General features: G+C 45.7%; 1 protein-coding gene across 1 annotated transcript in view; it reads right to left on the bottom strand.

Moving 5' to 3' along the window:
* Positions 1-16055, bottom strand: part of ctnna1 (catenin (cadherin-associated protein), alpha 1) — an 81186-nt gene extending 65131 nt beyond the window's left edge. Inside the window, 8 exon segments of the mRNA XM_067248071.1 lie at positions 1257-1460; positions 5876-6145; positions 7243-7310; positions 7313-7361; positions 9533-9699; positions 13883-14078; positions 14262-14379; positions 15798-16055. Of these exon segments, the coding sequence (XP_067104172.1) occupies positions 1257-1460; positions 5876-6145; positions 7243-7310; positions 7313-7361; positions 9533-9699; positions 13883-14078; positions 14262-14366 (1059 nt within the window). The 5' untranslated portion in view covers positions 14367-14379; positions 15798-16055.
* Positions 16056-22884: the final 6829 nt, after the last annotated feature.

Genomic DNA, 22884 nt, shown 5'->3' with positions numbered 1-22884 from the left:
CTTTCCCTGCAGTCAACTTTTGCTTGCAAACCTGACTCACAAAAGGCTTGTGAGTCATGTATACATCACTGTCACATATGACCACTCTCGTAATTAAATACACTGATAATTCTTTGTGACCCAATAAAGCATATAAACCTGTACTTCATTAAAAACACACTTGGGACCGGCAGCAAACTGTGGAGCTTGTGGATGTTCCAATTTTACACAATCAAATTCTCACCCGTACTTCAACACCGAATCCTTAAGCCCTGGGGATTGAGCCTGGTGCTTCCTTAGCTGAGAGCTATTATTCCCAGATCCACAAGGGCTTGGGTCTTAGCCAGTTCAAAATATCTCCACAAAGCACATTTACAGGAAACAATGTGCTTCTTTTCCTTGCTACAACCATGTGAACACAATGGAGATTGATTGTACAGAACACTCTACACACTTGTATATAATGTTTTGAGAATAATGGTGCCCGTTTAGTGATTAATAGATTTTCTGCAGCCAATTATAGGGAGGCTAACAAAGTCATGTTCTTTAATTGCTTGATAAATGCAACTACAAATCTGTGCGTGGAAAAAAAGGATGCCCCTGCTAACTCTGAAGCCATGTGCAAGGGCTTGAGAGAATGTGTGTGTGTGTGTGTGTGTGTGTGTGTGTGTGTGTGTGTGTGTGTGTTTTTGCGTACGTCTACGCGCGTCAGCAGGGACAGCGGTGTGTGATGTGTATACAATTCGGGAAATAAAGCTTCACACTCGCCACAGGACAGTCTCACCACAGGCAGCAGGTGGCTACTCTGTTGACATCACAAGCTGTGGCAGAAGAGTGTGTGTGTGTGTGTGTGTGTAGGTTAGGGGGTGAGGACACAATGAATGGGGTGGCACCAAGGTACAACACTACATAAAGGGGAGAGGGGAGGAAAGGATAAGGAGGCACAGGGAGAGACTAGCAAGCGTAAAGGCACGGTGAGGCGGGCGAGCCTCCTAACCCCCTGCGGAGCAGTGCGGAGGGAGATCAAGAACAGGGGGAGGAGAGAGGAAAGGCTGTGAGAGATGAGGCACCCCCATTACCCCATGTGGAGAGGGAGAGCTGAGTGTGTGTGTGTGTGTGTGTGTGTGTGTGTGTGTGGGTGGGTGGAGGAGAAAAGGGGAGGTTAGGAGGGAAAAAAAGAGATGGAATAGTGTGGGTAATGAGGCACTCGCAAGAGAGGTAAAAAAAAGAAAAGAAAAAAGAGGGGTGGGGGGGAGAGAGAGATGAAAGAGCCTTACATTGCCCATGTACTCTGACAGCAGGTCCTGCAGAGCCTGGCGGACGGAGTTGCACTCGGCCACGATGCGCTCGCGACGGTCGTCGCGCGTGCAGGACGAGTCGGCCATGAGGGCGGCGCCGCTGATGATGCTCTCCAAGCGCTCCTCCAGAGACGGGCGGAACCGCTCCTCGCTGAACGCCAGGGGGTCCACGATGATTTGCTTCTGAAAGGGGGAGGTGGCGGGGGAGAGAAGATGAGGGGAGGCGTTAGACAGCAGATTGAGACACAGGCCAAATCCTAGCACACCCCCCTTCTCTCTCTCTACCATCTCCCACTCCTTCTACAAGTCTCTTTACCTCTCCCTCTCTATTTGCTTCTCCCGCTCCTCCTTTCTTTCAGCCCTGAGACGTCTGGCAGGAGAGGAGGAGGTGATTTGACAAGACTATGACAGGCCGCATGTTAAACCCAGGCGGAGTAGGCTTGACGGCTAAACAGTCTTTCTTTTCCGAGCCTGCGAGGCCCCGCACACGCTACCCACGGTTGTACTTTCAGGCTCAGGAGCATGTTGTGGTGGAAGCCAGACTGGTAACGGGCTGAAATGGATTTGACGAAACAACAAAACCTGTGGATCCAACCGTCATCTCCCAGGCACAATCAATGATGGAGAGGCCTGGAAATCAGATGGATTTTACATCCCTGAAGGGAGAAATTGGCTTGTGTCTATCTGGGCCTGCCATTATTTAGCCTGTGATGTTGTTCTGAAAGGGACGTTTAAAACATGGAGGGGAAGAAAAAAAACTGAAAGGAAACTCTTAGGCAATTTACAATTTCTTTACAATTTGCAAGCCTCCCTTTCACCTTAAAATGCTCTGGGATGAGAACCTCCCATGACCAAATCCAAATGGAAATCGCACGCGTAACACAGAGTTACGAAAGTAGATATTTATCCGTATTGTGGACGTGTGTCCATTTTCATTCTCTGGGTAAGATGTAATCACAGCAAATGAATGAAAGATGAAAGCAGTGGTGTTGGATACTGACCGCGCCGACGAGACTCATTTCAGGCCTCAGATGAGTCTATGAATAGATAATGCAGCATTGTAGAGGCATTAGTTTCTACTCTGCAGCCAATCACCTGTCATGAGAGCTCCTGAGAGCTTCTACGCCTAGGGCCACAGAAACATACTCTCCTTTTCTCATCCTGCAGATATGAAACAAAACTTGTTTATGTCAGATTTCAAGGGGGCAGAGCAGCTTCAAGATATATATGTGTGTGTGTGTGTGTGTGTGTGTGTGTGTGTGTGTGTGTGTGTGTGTGTGTGTGTGTGTGTGTGTGTGTGTGTGTGTGTGGGGACAGGGGACTTGTTGACATGCGGGTGGAGTGTCGTAGGCAGGTACAGTGTTGCGATAATGCTCAGAGCGGAAAGAGAAATACTCAAGCAATCTTCACCTTCAAAAATAATCATTCTGAGATGCTATATCTGCTCTAAGATATTCAACAATTTTGTCACTAGCATTCTGAGTTTATTAAGACCGTAGCACAACCACAGCCATCATCCACCTACCCCCCCCCCCCCCCCCCCCCCCCCCCAGTCCTACCTCCCCCTCCCACCACCTACAGTTCCGTCTCGTCTGACCTCCTCCTTGCGTGTCATAGTGCCATGGCAACAGGCCTCTGTGTGTGTGTGTGTGTGTGTGTTTTTATGACTCACTCCTTAGAGTTGCCTCGCGCTTTTAATCAAGCAGCGGGAAGGAGCAGGTCTGGAAGAAATGGGAAAGAAACATGTGGTTCAGCCCCCCCAAAAAGAAGAAACTTGTCTGCATGGTCACCTGGAAACGATTGCAACATCAGATTGAAGGCGCTGTGTGATGATCCTGATCAATCTCTCATATATCCTTCCTGTTCCCTCATCCACTGCCTCCCTCCCTAACACACACTCTCTCTCTCTCCCTCCATCTCTCTCTCCACGTGCCATCTGGCTGACTGGAGAGACACGCCTCTGCGTTTCGATGAATCCTCGCTCTTTCCAAAGCCGGCAGGACTAAAGCTCTGCGGTGTCTCGGCAGTCAGGCGGCGTGAGCGGCGATCAATCAGCGGACAGGTTCAGGACCTTGTGTGCCCTAACGTCCTCCAGTCGGAGGAGCACCCACGTCTTTACTGCTAAGATTAACTTCCACTGCTCTGACAAACACAGAAACGACTCCCAATGCGATGGCTACAAATAAACGTCCAACGTGACATTGCCTTTCAATTTTCTTGACATGCAATGCAGCCCGAAAGAAGAAAAAAAATACCTGAAAACATGAGCACGATAGAAGGAAAGGAGAGATGGACATAAAGGCCGACCCTGAAATGGTGAACCATTCATGACTGTTCCTGGATATGCAGGACAGCTATCATATTGACGGCAAAGTGTGGGGCCATGCTGAATACCATTGGCACCCACACGGGAAAACGCTTCCTCTCTGTGACGACGCAGCATTCATGCGCGTGCAGAGGCACGTGGACTAGCAACCAGATCAGCAAGTCCAACGGCTTATTCAAACGAAGAGACTGTTCCCAAACACAGAGCTCCAGAGCTCCCCCAACTCACTTAACAAGTGCTAATATGACGACATTGCTTTCCACCAGCCTCGCCACTTGAGCTAAGAGACCCAGCATGCTCTGTTCCTGTGTAAGTGGTCTTCCAGCGGGGGCCCGGGGGGCTGCTGGGGCTTGAGTGATGGCCCGAAGGTGTACAGTTTGAAACGCGGGGAAAAGGAGACGCTGATTACTTCATCGATGGAGCGAACACGGCCGGCATCGAAGGACAGTGATAAACGGCTAAAAGAGAAGTTCTTTGTCCCCGATTCATCAGGATAATTGTGTGGGGAACGACCGGTGGGAGTGATGGTTGATGACGTGGGGACTCAAGAACCCGCCGCACCTACAGCAGCCGGGACTAACTCGTTTATTCAGCGCTCCCTCATCCTAAAAAACCTGTCATCGATTCCCGGGTGGCGAGAAGAACGCCATTGACGAACCTCTCTGACGCGACAGATGCGTGTTCTCGCTATCTGACTCTCTGAACTTTTCTAAGTCCCTCGAGGCTGCTTCTCCTCTGGCTCGATCCGGAGAGCACACAGAGAAAGGAGGAGGAACATGAGTGGGACACAAAACTAAAAACGGAATTAGCACAATAATACAAAGCTTGCTAAATGAATTGGGCCTGCACTGAAGTTCAAGTAGGCTTTTGAGCGAGGGAGGCAGAGCTGCCAACACTGGAGAGCCAGATCCTTCATTAGAGACACAGATAGAAGCAATTACACTGTGGAGCTAGGAATAATAAGAAAAAAAAGACGACTGCTTGTCTTACTCAAACACCAACACAACCGCTTTCTATTGTAGAAGAGAGCCCTTAACCTGATCTAGCTCAGTGTGGGAGGTGCACGTGCAGCTGCAAACCCAAGTCATTACGCCGGCGTGCTTCTATGCATCACCATGTACTTTATTTTGTTCCCAATTAAAAAGACCATTAGCTGGAATGTAAAGGTCCCATACATCGTAGCCATGCACACGGATCTTACCAAGACCACCAAGGACTAATTGGCGAGTGCTAATTAGGGTTGTTAAAGATTAAGTGGAATCTGGTTAATCTCTTCAGGTCTTATCTCATAATTAAGTAATGATTGTGAAATCAATGATGTAAAAAACTAAACAACAACAACAAAAAGATCTATGTCCTGATCCATGTTTTCCAGACTGCAAGACGGGAACCTGTAAATGGGGTCCATGTTCTTCACTGGCTGGACCTCCTCAGTTCCTAACAGTCGGTTTGCTAAAAGAACATGTCAGGTCATCTTTGGGTTAACGCCGAGGGCAAGCCTTCTCTGGGTCACAGCAGTAAAAAGAACTATCTGGGATTTGCAATCCAAACCTGAGATCCTATCTATCGGACTGTGTGCACAGCATCTGCTTCTTGTGCCCAAAGGAATTAATCTGATTCAATCCTGGATTACGGGGCATCTTGGATCGTGTTCAATCAAACGGCAGATAACATGTCAACGGCTTTTCAGATTTAGAAACATATTTTCAAAAGTAATAGTGCCTGGGTGGATTGGAGGGGGAAGGAGACACAGAGGCTAAAAACTGACACCATATTTTCTTTTTGGGTTACAGTACTCCGAGTCTCACACGTCAATCGTGAACAAACATTGGTTCACAGCAATGCCCCCGAGACAGGATACCATGTGTATGCTCATATCTTGCCTCTAGGGGCACCATGGCAACAACACCTCGGTAATCACTCCCTATCCCCATAATAGAACAGTAGGAAAACTGTTTCAGGCCTTTAAATGGAATAGTAGTAAAGATACAAGCAGCATTGAAGCCCTGATTTAAATCTGACAGATGGATCAAGGAACTGGGCTTCATGACAAGGTCTGTATGTCAATATTTTAACAAGACGGAACTTGGGAGCGGAATTATTCTACATGTGTTGGGTTTTAAAGTCTTACGAAATCATAACTAAGGGGTTAGGGCTGGGCGTGGAACAAAAGTATAAAACAGGTTGTAGTCAGATCTAGCAGATATGGACAAATGAGAGCTGTTCCGATTATGAAACAACCTGCGAAACAACCTGCACCCTCCCCACTCACGTCAAAGTTATTCAGGGCATAGGCCAGCTCCCCTCCCCCCGCGGGATGGTTGAGGGCAGCGTCGTCGCTGGCGGTGGCCTGGGCGGCGTTGGAGATGCCCGACACGGCGTGCTGCAGCTGCTTGTAGATGAGGTCACGGTTGGCCTTGTAGGCGGCCACGTCGGGGTGCTGCAGGCAGGCTCGGGAGGCCGTGTACAGCATGGGGATGTTCCTCTGCAGCACGCCGCGGGCCGCAGCCATTTGGTCCTTGTGGTGGACATCCTTCAGCTCCTGACGGGGGGGGGGGGGGGGAAGGAAACAGGGATTACCAAGAGGGTTAAATGAACAAAGGGAATGAGGCAGAATGAGGGGGTGTAGAAATGAGGGAGTTGTAGGGAGGGGGAGGGGGGAGACAGAACCCAGGGAGGATGAATAGGAGGTGCATGACACTTCCTGGTCAGGGCTGTCATGTTATGGCCTCGTGAAAACACTTTAGTGTGACAGAGCTTGCTCGGAATGACCCAGATTTCTGTCCCCTGCAGTAATACAGCACACAATCATAATCAGGCCAGTAGAATAGAGCCTGTGCAGTTTAATGCATAGCCCTTCAGGTCCCTGCCTTGCATTCTTATTGCCTTTTCATTGGAAGGCTCGGAGCCAGGAGTCATCTGTGAGTAGCAGACAAATGGCTTGAAAAGTCTGTCTCCATAAATGGGCAACACGGGCCTGATGATGCAGATATACTGGAGAGAGGGCTCCAGTTTATTCTTATCGCTACTCAAGACTTAGCACGGGAATTGTGATGAGCAAAACAAACATTAGTCTGAAATGTAAATGGTAGAACTCACCCTGCTTTACATCCCTTATAATTAGCATTGGTCCCTTTTATTTTATGTCATTAATCTGGGCAGAGAAGAGAGCCTTATCCTATTACTCAGTTATGTCACCTGGAAAATTCATCATGAAATGCACTCCACTGTTGACTACAGCTAACATGATACAGAAAAACCAAACGCCCAGTTTTCATCTCAAGGTAATGGGTTTTGTCACCCATGCTGCATCCAGCCTGTGCACGCCCTCCCAGCCCCCCTGCTGGTAATAAGGAGATTGTTCATGCTCATATGCATTTAATCTTCGCCCAGGAGCACGAGGCACTCTCTCACCCACTCGCTCTCGCTCCTCCGGTAGGTGTAAAGTGCAATTCTCTCTGATGCACGGCAAGTAAGCCCCATGATAACATCTATCTGAATGGAGGCTTGCTTACAATTCTCTCACATTTTCTCACTCCTCCGAAATTACTACCCCCCCCCCCCCCTTCCCTGCTCCTCCTCGTCCTCCTCTTTCTCCTCCTCTACCCGTCCCCTCCCTCCAGGCAGACTGCACTGTACCTGCTGTCTCTTGGCAGCCATGATGTTGAGTTTGTCCACCTCTGGTTTCAGGGCCTTGTACTGATCCCCAGGTCCTGCTCGGTTCCCGCATTGCGGACCTTGACGAGGTTCTCCTCCACCTGGGCAAGGGGAGGAACGGAATAGATTGTGTTCGTCTGAAGGTTGGCAGGGATCAAGCTATTTTTCACAGCCAGAGAAAATTGCCTGTGTAAGGCAAAGAAAATGTCACACAGCCCCCCCCCCCCCCCCCCCCCCCACATCAACATTCAGAAGCACTGGCATCTGAAACATGCCACGGTGAGAGACGAGGACTGAGGAGATCATATCTCTGTCTGATCATGGCAGCAGGGGCTCGGGAACAGGTAAACAGGACGAGGATCTGGATTCAAAGGTTGAAATGAGTCAGTCAAAACATACTTCAAATAGCCTCATTCTTTACAACGAAACACTTTCTTCCGTCTGACCTCTTGGTCAAAAAAACTCTACTCCCGTGGTACGTTTACAATAAATGACTTGTTCTTTCATTGAGCTCCAAACAACTGTAGATTTATTCACAAGTACCACATATGGTTTCCCGCTTAACAATGCATCAAACGGGGTAGGCCCACACAGTAAATAATTCAATAGCCTTAAAGTTTCTAGCCAAGGGATGGATTGCCTATACTTGAACCGAAGAACACCGGCACAGGAAGCAGTATTCAAAAACACTTTGTTAAAAAGCGGATTCTTAGAATATGCAGGGATAGTTAACTTCCCACATGTTTGTTAAGTTGCACCCAAGATTTGGTTCTCTTTCCCTAGACGGTGAAGCTGCTGATGTGCCTCACCTCCATATTAACTGGCTAAGCTAGCTAATACAAAGACGACACTTTTCACTCTCCTGCTAAGTAAGGGAGGGAGGGGTCTCCTCAGCGAAACGAGGACAAGGAAGAAATAACACTTATGTAGGTTCATAACCCATTCAGAAAACACCTCTGAGAGTTGATATTAAAGATTCAACAAGATTAGCAATGCAAGGGCCACAGTCTACAGCTACTGAACTACAGCGGAGGCCGAGCTAGCCACGGCGCCCCGTCCTGAGCCAGAGCGAGGCGGTGCTACATGGCTTTGAGGCCGCAAGCTTCTCTCAAGCGACTGGACGTCAGCCAGCGACTGTAGGTACCCTGTGGCATCCGTGTTCCTGTCAGAGGGCCAGGGAACGGCAGGAGGCTGAGATAATGAAGTGGACAACTATAAACGGCACTGTGATAAGATGCGATGGTGGCAAAAGTGAAATGGCTCCCTGTTAAGAGCTGGACTGAAACCACTTGAAAATATGTGGATAGCAGGGCGCGGACTATACCACACATATTTGTGGATGTTTTCTAACCGCAAACACTGACTTGCTGGGAGTAGTTCTGGTTATTTTAAACTCAAAGTCTGTCCTGTTGCTTATTGCAGATGGTTTCTAACCGTTTTTAAGGAAATGACTCATTCTGTGTCAGCTTTATTGGGCTGATGACCTCATCCGTCTCTCAATGTGTGATTGCGTCACAACATCCTCACAAAGATAAGAACTACCCTGAACAGGAAATGACAAGGTGATCTTGGTTTAGGTTGCATTTTCACAATGAAACAAAAACTAATATCCAAGGTACAGCTACAGGGAACAAATTGAAGTAACAACAGCATGTACTAGTACTTTCATTTTACATTTACATTTAGTCATTTAGCAGACGCTCTTATCCAGAGCGACTTACAGTAGGTACAGGGACATTACCCCGAGGCAAGTAGGGTGAAATGCCTTGCCCAAGGACACAAACGAAACGTTCAGATTACTAGCCCAATTCCCTAACCGCTCAGCCACCTGACTCCTACTTTCAATGAATACTTCTAGCTAAACAACATTCTTGTTTCCCCATCACTAAATTCTGCAACAACACTGAATGGCAGGCCAAGAAAGATCATTCTAAAGATTCTATAATCTTTAGAATGCTGAAAGTCAGAAGATTATAGAATTATCTTGTGACCTTCAGCATTTTAACACAAAATGTGTTCCAAGTCTATATAACCGAGCACAAATTCTGAGGCTAAAAACAGTACCATACTTTTACATCAATACAGTGAGGAGCAAGTGATTTCGAATTTTGACCACAAAACCAGCCAGAGGGCCCCAAGGCCCGTGACAAACCACACCTTAATCCCCCAACCTGCCTCATCATAACCCGAGCCTTCCATTTCCAAGGAGATAAAGAATTAAAACCGGCCTCCAAGATATTCATGTGAGAAATGAGCTAGATGGCCGGCTCACCAGTTTGAGTTGCAGGAGCAGCTTGTAGACGTCCGACATGTCAGCCAGGACGAGCAGGTGAGTGACAGCAGAGAGCAGGGCCCGGGCTGCACGCACCATGTTGCCCCTCTTCACCGAGGAGCACGGGTCCTCTGCAAACTCCCCGGACGCCTGCTTCATGGACTCGCCTGGCGGAGGAGAGAGAGAGGGGGGGGGTGACAAGACACGTCAGCTTGAATTGGCGCCGTTCTTCAAGACAAAACAATCACCTGCTAAATGCCAGAGTTATGATAATCACCATTGTGGAAGACGCTGAGACTCAGGTAGTTAGCAATGAGCTAGGTCGTCATAACATCAGGGTTATGCGTTTCAAGCTGTGCCTTGATATCCACTGAACCCCATTATTTGTAATTGATTCTCTTTGGACTCAAATGCAGACTTAACGACCCCTAGTATTCAAACTGAAAACATGGAGAATTTCACATGTTCAAGAATTAGCCTGGATGATCCCTGCTTGGGAAAAATGAGTCAAATGGCACGGAAAAAAGCCAGCCAGCGGAGCAGAGACGTGGCAGCAGGTGTTGTACTCAGCAGTTACAGCCTGACCTGATGAGGGGAAATCAGGGCCTCTCTGAGTGCAGCAGTGCGTACCATTTCAATCAGACTATAGGGTATGGCATGTGTAGACCAGGCTGCAAGACGATCCTGGCGTAGGAGGCAGCAGCAAACCATTACCCACTCCTCCTTCCCTGCTGATTCTCCAGTTTGGGTGTACCCTAGTTCTCCACTGAATGTAGAGGGGGGGGGGGCCTTTGGGCCTAAAAACAGACAGTGTCCTTCCACCCGCCCAACTAAAAACACCATGAATAATTCCGGATGACATCCCTGCTCTCTTAGGAAGTGTCAGCATGCAAGCACAGGCTAGCCAAGCTGCAGTTAATTTGTCTGACTCTGAACTCTGGCAGAACTGCATTGAGAGAGAAAATTGTGGCTTTTTCTTTATCTCCATATTCCTGCCCTTCTGGCCGGGGCTACTTTGAGCTCACTTCTACGACTGATAGCAAATGCCTGAGAGCTGCCAGGGCGGGATGCAAGCTACAAGTTAATTGCATTAGGCTTCATTTGAAAGGAGTAAGGAAAGAGGGCCGGTCTGACGCATTTACCTCGCCTGGGCAGGGTTGGTCAGTGTGTGTGACACATACATTTCTCTTCAGACTTCATCCGCACACAAAAGGCAGACGCGCACACACCCACATACTTAAAAAGGAGGTCAAATCCATGAGAGGCTCTCTGTGTGATTGTCCAGCACCACACTTTGTCCCACATAGGCCTCCACAGATGACTGAGCACACAAATTAGGTTTCCAGCCCTAACCCTAGACGCTAGACATCCACAGTTTTTGTTAACAATCAACCCAACTTATCTAGGCTATTTGTGTAACACGTGAATTAGCCTTTCTGCCAACAAGCTACACTTAACAAGCCATCAGCCTACAGCCATCACCCACACTTCAACCCCAAACAGGAAACAAGGCCAGTACGTAATCTTCACACTAGACAGTTGAGTTTAAGAGCTAGGTCGAGACCTCCACGCCCTTGTTCCTCTTATAAACAAGGCTTCAGATTCCCTGCAGGCCTGTGAACTCAGTAATGCCCTCCCATAACCGTAGCTTGGTGTTGGTCTAATGTCTTGGAGAGATTGAAAATGTCAGATGTTGGTTGTGTGAAACATTTCATCCCTGGCATCAACGAGCAGGGGGCGGGGGGGGGGGGGGGGGGTCAAGGGCCAAGGTTTATTCTTTTACACATTTATTTAGAACATTTTTGAGAGGCGGTTTCCCCCCAACCATTCAGCCTTTTTCGCTGTCCAACATCTCTGCAGGAGAAAAGCCAGCCTGAGTTGCAACTCAGAAACACGTCTGCAGCCGTGGACGATGTTCCGGGAGCAAATGGGGAAAATTCAGACGGTGGTGTGAACGTTCAATAGGTGGGTGTTGATCAAACGCAGCACGCTCACCATTTCAATCCATACATACAACATGAGGCATTCTGACTCTCTTTACCTCCCACATCGGGGGGAGAAAAGTAGTGACTGGGAATGATAAGACCTCTTGCAGATCTACCAGGCCGTCTTCCCCCTGGTGGGCCAGATCAATAAGGCCCTTCTGGGGGGGGGGGAGAGAGGGGGGGGGGGGGGCAGATACAGATCACAGCTCCTTTAATAAAGTCTCATCCATCTCTGCTGGACTCACGCTCACCTGCAGCTCGGCAAGCGCATGATGAAATGATTCAAATGTAAAACGCACAATGAGCCACAAGAAGCCGGATGATGGAGGGAGCAAGGACGAGGGGGCGGGGGGGGGGGGGGGGGGGGGGTTGGTGCTGGGGGGAAAGGGGGGAGGGGGGAAGGAGAGAGAAATCTTTAAAGAGAAAGCCTGGCCAACAATACAGAAATAGTCTAGTGCGTGATGTTTCAGTCAGAGGCATGACTGCAGAATAAAATGTAATGTTCTGACAGCTACCATGGCTGAGATGTTGACTTGAGGACGAAGACGAATCCTTTCAAGAGAGAAAACAGAACTGGGAGAGAGAATTATTATTTTATTTTTTTGGACACTCTTTAACATGCAGCCTGTTGTATGCAGGCATGGCCCTCCCAAAACGATTATATCTGCCTTTTTTCCTTGCCCATTTAAACAGCTGGTAAGCCACAGCTGGCTGGAAAATGCCTTTTGAATCCGAGGGAGGGTTTAGCCCCACTCAATGGCAGCATTATCAGTCTGGGCACGCTCGGCCGAGCAGCGTGGCATAACTGACAGCCAGGCCGAGGCACCAGCGAACAACAGTCTCTGAATTCCTGCCCAATGACAGCATACCACAGCTTCTCTGACATTCCCGGGCACTGAGAACACTGCTGGCCCTCTCCTGACACACCCGTCCTACAACCCCCCCCCCCCCCCTCCCCCTAAACTGAACCCCAGAACACATGCGGGGGATGACAGCAGGGCTGGGAGTCAGGGTAAGAACTGAAGACACAAGACAGTGACAGAGATATCACTTTAGCAAGTGATAACAACCAGTCTCCAGTCAAGGTTCCTCAAGCTTGCAGGTCGATCTGTGTGGCAAACGTCACCCTGATATCAGGAGCGCAGAGGAGGTGAAGGATTCATGCTGAGGGGACGGGGGGGGGGACGGGGGGAGCGGAGAGCAGAACAGCTACTGTCGAAAGACAAATGGAGATTTCATTTGATGGTGATTTGATGGCAGATTCCAGACTAAGAGCTGTGGGAGGCATGAAATTAAATTAGACATGGAGTACGTGTCATGTGACTCTCACCAGGCAGGTGGATATCGCCATCTAAATACGTCAGAGATCTTCAATGACATCTGTACAGTCTGTACTCAGGAGTCATGTCTCCATTGTAATTTCCTTGGCAACAGCAGGAAATAGAAACATCTTTATGGCGAAGCAGAGGGGCAAAGAATAGCTACAAGCTGTTCGCAAACAGGTGTGAAATTCTCACTTTAGCCAAAGAATAAGCAAGCAATATACCCAAGATTAGCAACCCGACAGACAGAACGCCATCCAAATCCACTTCACCCTCCCTCCCCCCCAAAAAAGATCTGCAAATCTGTGGAACTGCTATCCCTGCATGTTTACCTACGGGGCAACAAACTCCGGAATAATAGAGGTAGACACATGCACGCTATTTGAATAAAATGGTTAAAGAAGACATTCCCAAGCAGAGTCTCATTCTGCATGCATCAAGATCAACATGCTTTTTAAAAATTCATAGCAAAACAAGTAATTGAGAAATGAGGAGCAGAACAACTTGACAGGGTTAAACCTCTCTATTAACCTGTCTTCTCTCACTTTCCTCCCAGGGGGAAACGCTGAGGAAAGGACTCAGTGAGGAGTAATGAGATTTAACAACTCGACTAAAAAGATTGTGGTTGGTAAGGCACAGCACCAGATGCCTTTGGGCGGCCCTATACCGACTATAGCGCCACATGTTCCATCATGGAAGAACGATGCGGTTTGCTGCCTCTTAGGAAGCATGCGAGACACAAATAAAACGAGATATCTACAAAATACAAACATCCTTGAAGTCTCGACTTAAAGAACACAAACAACAAGACCGACTCTTATCTAAGCTAACAGCAGTCATTTCCCTTAACTGGGAGAGGTCTAGACTAGCTCTGCCCGACATCATCTAATAGTTTCAATTGTGAAGTTGGAGACTGCCCAGACAGCTGTGGTCAGAGTAAAAACATTGATTGGTGTTAAAAAATAAATAATAATATTATTACCATAAACATTTTAAAAGCAACCCCACACACAAACACTCTACAAGCCTGAACGTAGCCTGACCTTGCTTACGGACATCCTCCACAGCAGCTGTCAGCTCTTCTTTCAGGAACTGGCTCTCTTTGGCAATCTTCTCTCCTTTATCAAGAAAATTCATTGTGGCCGTCTCTACCGACGCAGCCAGAACATGGGCCTTCTTGGAGCGTCCTTTCTTTTTGTTGGATGGGCCTTTGTTGCTCGAGTTCACCAAGGTCGTGACCTACAGCACACCACAGAGACGTGTTTACAGTTTAAAGCTTTTTTTCAGAATAAAGCTGAACTTGGAAACTCAGGATGCTTACACTTACAGATCACTCATCTCATATGTTGGTGAGGTTCATCCACTGACGACTGTTACTAAATATATAATGCTAAACTAAATAGTTGAGGCTGTGCTTGTTACCTGGGTGACCAGGGGCTCCAGCAGCCTCTCCACAGCCAGAGTACGGATCTCCAGGCTCTTGGGGTCCCATTTAAAGTTGATGTTGGCAGTGTTAATGGTCGTCATGTTCACACAGAGTCTGGGGACAAGAGACACAGATTTGTCCGATTAAACAAATAGATGCTTGGACCTCAGCTCATTCTTTTATTTAGCTATTGTGCATGCATTTATACGTACTTATCTATGAAATGCATGCAAGTGAGGAATTTCAATGCAATGTGCTAACTAAAAGTTTAACTTCTATGAGTATTAGTTCGGCCAAGCACCAAGCCAAAGTTTTTAACCATGTTTCTCTGACCAGAATACAGATTTTAACATAAATATTCAGATCTTTATAGACAAGGTTCTCTCCATCACTATGATTGACAACCATAAGCGGAGCACAGTAACTTTGTGGCCAAATTTCGATTTTCCTTTTCAGGCAGTGACTGCAGCTTTATTGATTAGCCATCAAGCATAGAGAGGCAGGGATAATCAGCAGGCCCTGAGGCCCAGCTAAGCGGCTAGACTGAAAAGTTGGTAATCTCAGCTGTGGAGAGGTGAGATGTTCAGTAGTTCGTTAAACAGAAACCCAAGCCAAACCACTGAAACGCGTGAAGGCCTAATATTAGTTTAGTTTGCCTGGACCCTGCCGTATTGCCTAAATCAGATTACTTGCTCGATAAAAGGCACGTCATATCCTTCATAATGGAATAAATCGGATGGAACACCGGTTTAGATTTAATATGTAGCTGAAGGTGGATTGCAGCGCGCTAGAAGACGTATTCGCCCCCTCGTATGATACAGTCTACAACGAAAGCTACAGTACAGACTTTTGAAAAGTTTACAAACTAATAAACAACAAACTAAATAATTTAAACAACGTGCATGGGGCAGTGTGGTTAGCTGTCGGACGTTAGACTACCGTTGCCACGTTGTATTTCACAAGTGTAACGTTAAAATATGATGGCCAAAAGGCAACGTTGGCGTAATATGTGGTTACTACGAATGCGATACATTTTACAAATTGGTTTAGCTGTTCCGCTTTTGATTTGGTCAGGCCGTGTGACGACCTGCAACCACCTGATTCAGTCAACAACAAAATTCAAAGCCAAATGTCGTCACTCATACACTTCCTTACTTCTGAAACAACTAGTGCGGCTAGCTAGCTACCTATCTTGCTGCATATGCCTTCAGATTGTAATGAAATAATATTAACATTTATTATAACTTAAATAAAAGATAGCTGGTCCAACATCACTAGCTAGCTATGTAGCTAGCACTAGCTATTCATCCCACAGCTAGCTAGTTAGCAGCTAAGAAGTTAGTGCTAGCTTTAGCTAGCTGCGTTGTACGGTCGTTAGCAAGACAAGTGGCCCAGTTGAGTATTTAGCATGATGAGAGATGTTGACAAACAATTATGTGGCCGTCACATTTCGTACGGCTCCAAAGATTAAATTGTATACATAAACATTGACAGTTATTACTAAATTAACGTAGCTAATTAAACAAACTTACCAAAAAGCAGCCCACCTGAAAACTTCCTGAAAAAACGCCTCAAAATGGTGGAATGGAATCGTGAATTCCTGCTATGCCTCCTAGTAAAGTTTGTCTTTTTCTCAACAAGGGGCACTCCTTTGGCTTCGGAAGTAGTACAAGTTCCAGTAGTTTGTAAAGTTGGTTATGAGTCAAGTTAAAGTAAGAGGCCAGTGAATAAAGATAAACCTCTGCGAAAGTCTACGAAGCCTGAAAGTTTCTGTAAAGAAGGTTTCGATGTTTCCCTTTGGATTTAACAATGGAGTAGACGGAGGGGGGTCAGCTGGGCGGTTTCCTGGACTAGTGGGAGGGCAGGCTAGTACGGGCAGGGCAGTGCAACGCAATCTACAAATGATCAGGTGTGTAGGGCGTGGTGCTGGAAGAACAGAAACTGTGACCTTAAATGGACTTTGTTAATAAATGCAGATTTTCACTCGTGAATCATTTCATTTATCTTCCAAAGAGGTTTATTGTATAGACTACTATACACAGGAAGTGAGGGAAACTTAATTGTGTTGTTGTTTCCCTAGGTTGACAAAATAAATAGCATAATGATGGGAACAATGCTATTGGTACATTGTAATTTGTTGTCTTTGCTTGTCTGCTAAATAAGCAACTTTACTATATATTGCTCAGGAAAATGTGTTTGATAGGGAACACAATGTTACAGCTGCATGTACCATGTTGTCAAATAACTGAATACCGATGTCAAATGTGTTGAGTTAAGTGTTTTTGTTTGAGCTTATTGAAGTAGAAAAGCCATAAAAAAATATATATTTTAGGGACCAGATGCATTAAAGATGAACACACACACATTAAAGCTATCGCAAAAAGATGACAGCGCACAAGAATTACAGTAAATCTGTCTTCCCCCTCAATATGTTGATTTTGCAACAACACTGTCTCTCTTTTATAGCATCATATGGCGTTGCCTCATTCTTTCTTTTCAAACACATAAAAACCAGAAAGGTAATTGACAGTTGCAATTAAGCTCTATATGAGTGCATCATTTTAGCTGGTTAGCATCCCTGTGTTCTGTTAAATAAACCTGTCTATTGGAAATGCCTGAGCTCATCCACTGGAAAAAAAATTCTAATAAATAATTACATTTGACAAAGCAGCGCAAGCCAAAGTGCCGTAACACCAATTACATATGGGAAGGAAATTGCTGTAAGAAACCATAGAGACAATCATCTGGACATACGGCTGGTGGGCCAAGGAGAACATTAGCTAACAACAATGGCTTCTTGTTCTGCAGGCAAGTGAAAAAACATACAATTCCATTAGTTGGCGAGAGTAGGTGTTAATTAAGAATCTCCAGCAGCTCATTACGAATTACAACCCCAAATAGAATGTGCTTACAAAACCATATGCAGTTTCTTCTTAATTTAGGCCTCAGAGTATGATTATGTGTTGGAATAGGGTTCCTGAAAGAGTTCATGTGCATGAGTAATTTGAAAAATAATTTGTTCTCCCAGAAGGGCTCGCTACTCTTACTAGACATAGTTCTAGTATATAAACCACTACACAAATATGGTTGCAGAATGATAACTTTGACCTAAAAAGCTCTAATGACCCTTGATATGAGGATGATATCTCAATGGTAATATTTCTCCTGAAAGCCAGAGACTTTGAGCTGTGTCATACTCGGGTTGATTGAAGCTTACATTTGAACATTTTGATAACAGAGTTTGGGGTCGTAAAATGTCGTCCAGCTCGGATTTGTGATTCCAAATAGGGGGGATTTTGTAGAAATCGATTAGATGTTCTGGAATTGTGGTCTTGAAGGATAAATGCTCATCCAAGTAACAGCTTGTTAAGAGGATAGGTTCATGCATCCTTGAGAACTGATCTGAGCTCAAGCTAGATCAAAATGTATAGATTCCAATGGACAGCTGCTTCTCCCCCATTCCATGTTTTACTTCAATAATAAAAGGTAACGCTAAACTATAATAATCTGTAATTAATTAGAATCCCCAGAATGTACACTATGGCTAGGTACTCTATGTTTTACTGTGATGTTATCATCGCTAGGCCAATCGGCAAATGGTATTATTCTGGAACGTTAATATTCGATATCCAATAGGGCGCTATCAATACGGCAGACCAGAATACCTATTCACAAAAATGCGTCAATGGTGGCCCTCTGTACAGTCATCATATTAAACTCACCACATATCAGATGAACTATTGTGATTGGCACGCCACTTGTCATGCTGGAGGAAAATCAGAGCCTAAAATATTTGCCAGAACAAATAAATCATGATCTTGCAGATTGGTTTGGTTCCCAGGCTATATTGATTACATAAATAAAATAATAATGAACCACAAATTGTTCCTCAGTATTATAGGAAACTCACCTTCTGTCCGCCACACCCACCTGAGTCATTCCTGCAGCAGTCCAGATTTCTGTGATGTCATCACCCGCAGGCCCTCCTCACTGTGGCAAAATCATTTGCATCACTACGGCAACACACTGGTTGCATCTGCAGAGTGATTAGTTATGAACATGGTTTAATTTGGGTGTCAGTCGCCCACGGCAACACCTGAGGGTCCTAACTGAATTAAACCTGTTCCAAACCTATTCACAACCCACCAGTCACCACCATCACTTTAATAAGCACATTACAGAGAATATAGAAATACATGCTATACTACTCATGCAGTTACTTAAGTTAAATCTTTCCTATTTCCTATATGTTGTGAAAAATATCTCCATGTTTGTTATACAGTGGAAGTCATGTAGTAAATCTATCATTTCGTACGGTACGTGTCAGGAACATGGTTGTCATGGTATCTGCTCTCTTTTCAGAGCACTGGTGATGATTTGATTGCAGAGCAGCTCACCGTTGAGAGTCTTTCTGGGAACCACTTGTTAGCAGTTTGCTGAGCTCCATCTGCTGGCTCAAAGCACAGTCTGCTTTCTACGCCACTGGCTCACAGTACCGACACTATAGCAAGCACCAAATAGCTGCTAGGGGACAGACAGCAAAGGAAGGCGTTTTTTTGTTGGATCTCTTTGATCTAAAAGTCAATTCACCAATCTTCACATCGTGTTTCATTACATCAGCAGGAGCCCCTCTTGAATGCGAAGGAGTTTGACCGATCGGATTGGCTGTTAAAACACTCTGCAAAATAGACTTTCCGCAGCAAGCACGGTGCTGAAATGAGTGTGTTTTGCTTATCTACAGTCTTGTTTTGTGACATCACTCTTTCGTTGAGTCTCGTGTCCCTGATGGAAATGTTCCATGTGTTGAACGTGTTTTTCCATGATCAATAGCAATCGACAGCAACCAGTGAAAACACCTGCCTAAGCCTGCTGTCCACCTGCAACAAACATCATTTCATACCCAGCCAATCATAGGAAACACATATTTGTTCCTCTGTATGCACTTCACAAGGGATCTAGGTAGAGACAGGCAGGTTAAGTACACAAGGATGGCCCTGAACAAATATGAACACTAACACCTCTCCGTACTGTGATGCACCATGGGACATTTAAACACCACTGAGCACCCAGCAGGCTAGTCGCTCACTTCCTCCTCTCCATTCCACTCCTCTCCCTGCCCAACCGGCCTCTTGTTGAGCTCACAAAGGGATTTATACAGTGCACCAGTGCACCAGTCTTCCTAAGACACTGTCTTCATTTTGTTGGCTTCTTATAGGTAGAATGACACAGAGTTGTTTAGAAGAGAAGAGAAAAACCCGTGCAGGGACGAGTGGAACACACACACAAACATGTTAGGGTGTCTACCAGAGAAATGTGCCTGGTTTTGTCCCATCTTGATATGTCATTCTTCCCGGGGTAGGCAGGAGCAATGGGCAGCCATGTCAGCGTAACCACGCCACGGGCCAAGTCCAAGTATTCACCCATGTCCTGGCCATGAGGAGGAGTGAACTGAGTTATATTGGGGTTTTTAGTGGGGGAAACCCATCTGAGCATGGGGAGAGCATTCAGACTCCACACAGAAAGGCCCTGGAGATAGTGTGATGAGGGGCATAGTAGTGCCTTGCTGTCCACTCATAATGTCCTTCTTTTTTCAGGGCGGAGATCATTGTCCTGTTCTTTCCTCAGTGTCAGATGTTCATTTTCATCTGTCCGCTCAGCTGTCGGTCATCTTAATTATGAATTACCATGAAAGGCATCAACTGTCCATGGCCCGAGGCTGTCCTCAGGCTTCTCCTGAGTTCCATGTAACCTCAATGCCTTTGTGAGGAACATTTGCTAACTTTGGTAGAGAAAGTGAGACAGAAACTGTGAATTTTTTGAATGACAAAAAGAGTTTGTTTCATCTATTCCAAAAATAGGGTTTTTGTTGGGAACACTGCTTAGAGGTGCAAATGAAGTGAAATAAATGACAAAAATGCTAATGTATTTATGGTGTAATTGGTGAGTAGAAGTTTTTTTAAATGAATTATACATACAGCACAGGGATTACCTTACTGAAGATTTTTGTATTTTAAATAAAAACATAGAAAATTCAGGGCATAGTACAGCACTGTTGGACCAACACTAAACAAGCAGCACACTGCACATCACTAACCGTTCAGTGCTCTCTGGGAATTGTGACAGACACACATCTGTGTGGTGACATTGACCAAGGTTGAATTCAGTACTTTCGGGAAGTGCCTGCTTCTAGCCAGCAGCTCTCATTAGAAAGGATCATAGACAGAACGCAGTGGCTCCGTTTCTAACTGATTATAGGGCGTTTCTAAACCTGAATAAATAGAAAAGGTGATTCAAGCATTCTTCGGGGAAATTGGAAATTGAACCATGGACATGATAGACAAGGGCTTCCTAGAGAGGAAATGACCTTTCAATAATAATGACGCTTGGAGCAATGACATCACCGTGTTCTGACTGGGCCCTCAAGATCAATGGGAGATGAATGGGTGTGAATGTATGGGAATACAAGCTCACCCATGGCCCCCCTTCAGACCATCTTTACTTTAATAAGAATCCATCAGACCAACTGCTGCTCTCTAAGCATGAGACAGTCTTTATCGAATCCAACAGCAGAAGTGCGGTAATTCAGCAAGCAGCACCTCCTCCCACTCTCGACCCAGCTGACAGTAAGTTAGATGATGCCTCGTTGAGAGGCGGACATTTTTCTTCCCCCCCCCCCGCTGCACTGTTACAGTCCCACAGCTACCCAAGCAGAACTGAAAGCTCAAAACATTTATTTGTTTACGTGTTTGCTTAAGTGCCAAGTTACACAATATAATGAGCTATCAATTTAACCCATCACACCAAATATCCTCGTCAGCCACAGGGCGCACAAGGAGACAAGCCTCAAAGCATGACATAAAGGCAGTGAAATCGGAAGTTTTGGTTTTTCTCTGAGTGTATTCAACTATGCTCATATCTCAGACACAGTGTGAAACACGGGTCATTGGCAGCATCAGAATCTCACACATTGCAGAAAACGCAGCGAAGAGAAGAAATGCTTCAGCGCTTTGACAATCATTCTTTCTGATGTTGGAGCTTCTGGTGGGAGGTGAGCCACCAGTATCTCCCTCATAGTATATTGGCAGTTTCTTCCTCTCTCTCAACCCGCCTGGAGTGTGCTGCCAGTCATCCTCACCTGCTCTGTGGGGACCTCACACTGGCTGTGTTTTGACAGCATAACAAGATGTAAAGTGAGCATGTTTTTAGCTATGCCTTATAGAAGCAAAAGCAACTTAAAAGCAAAAGTCTATGGCAACTCTAAACAACATTCCCAACATAAATAGCCACGTTCTGAATAATTAATTTTGGATTGAGGGGAAGAAATCATTCATGAGGAAAATATTTTTGCTAAATATTCAACAGTTCAACTCCACAAGAGAGATGTTAATTGTGCTGTGGATATCGGAGGTCCTTTTTCAGTGTTTACAACACTTGTATCATTGCTGCTTTCTGACAGATGCAACACAAGGATGTTACTGAGAAAACACATGTCCATGCTAACTGCAAACAAACAACTAAAAAGAAAAATGCTAATTAAATGGCCCCTCTCATTATTATCATGTAACCACACTAATGCTTTTGAAAAGAAAACATTGATCTTTCTCTTGTGTATGCATAATAATAATGAAGTATAACACTGAAAAGGTCATATTCTAGCACCAGTGGACCATTACACGGCAGCAAACCATGCTGAGAAGTCTCTCCGGTTCATGTACTGTAGGTCTGCTGTCTGACAGCTCTATAGGAGTGAGATACAATGTTGAAATACTGCTAGAGCAGACAGCCATAAATGTCCCGTCATTGCCCTGGCGCTCCACTGTAAACAATCCTGGAGTATCTGTCGGGAAGGTGCATCCTCAATCACACGGGTGCGACCACTTTAATGTACTGTCAGGAGTGGTTTATGGGTTTTTATTTTGACCTATCAATGTTACCAATACGATGGAATCCCCCATGTCTATTATCTGAAGTTCTGGGTATTCTATGAGAAAGGGGTGAAACCAGATATTGTGGAAACCAATGTTCGGATTTCCCAAAGGGGATTGAGTTGAGACGCTGTATAAACCTAGAGGGATCTTATTTTCATAACTGGATTTCAAAGTTTCTGTTTAATCAAAAGCATGTACTGTACCTTTTCTGTCCAAAATGTACTACAAACACGATACTATTTGGTGTTTGGTACCTGAGTCCACTTTTGAGATTGAATTGCAGGGTGAAGGGAGGTGAATGTTATGTGCTTATCCCTGCAACTCCGGTATGATCAGATAGGCACCTAGGTGATTTACTTTTCCATTTCACTCTCAAATTTATTGAGGTATGGGAGGGCAAGGGCTGCTCCAGGGCATCCGCAAGGCTGTGTAAAATTGAACTTTTTCCTCATAATTCATTATTCACTTGAAAGCCTCAAGATGAGAAGGCAGAGGTATGTGTAGTAGCAACATGAGGATGGAGCACCGGTGGGACTTGGTTGTGGTGAACTGCCTCAGCCGTGATGGGCATAAACATGGACTGAGTTCTCTCTTCAAGCCCCTTCATTGTTCCCAGTCCTGTCAGTTTCTCAACATGTAACCAGGTTTTTGAAAGACCAAGATAACACATGTTAACAGGGAGTTGTGATAA

The sequence above is a fragment of the Osmerus mordax genome, chromosome 12 (assembly GCF_038355195.1).
Source record: "Osmerus mordax isolate fOsmMor3 chromosome 12, fOsmMor3.pri, whole genome shotgun sequence".
Classification (NCBI taxonomy): domain Eukaryota; kingdom Metazoa; phylum Chordata; class Actinopteri; order Osmeriformes; family Osmeridae; genus Osmerus; species Osmerus mordax.
Note: the sequence above shows the minus strand (reverse complement) of the source record. Positions and strands in the feature narration are given on the sequence as shown.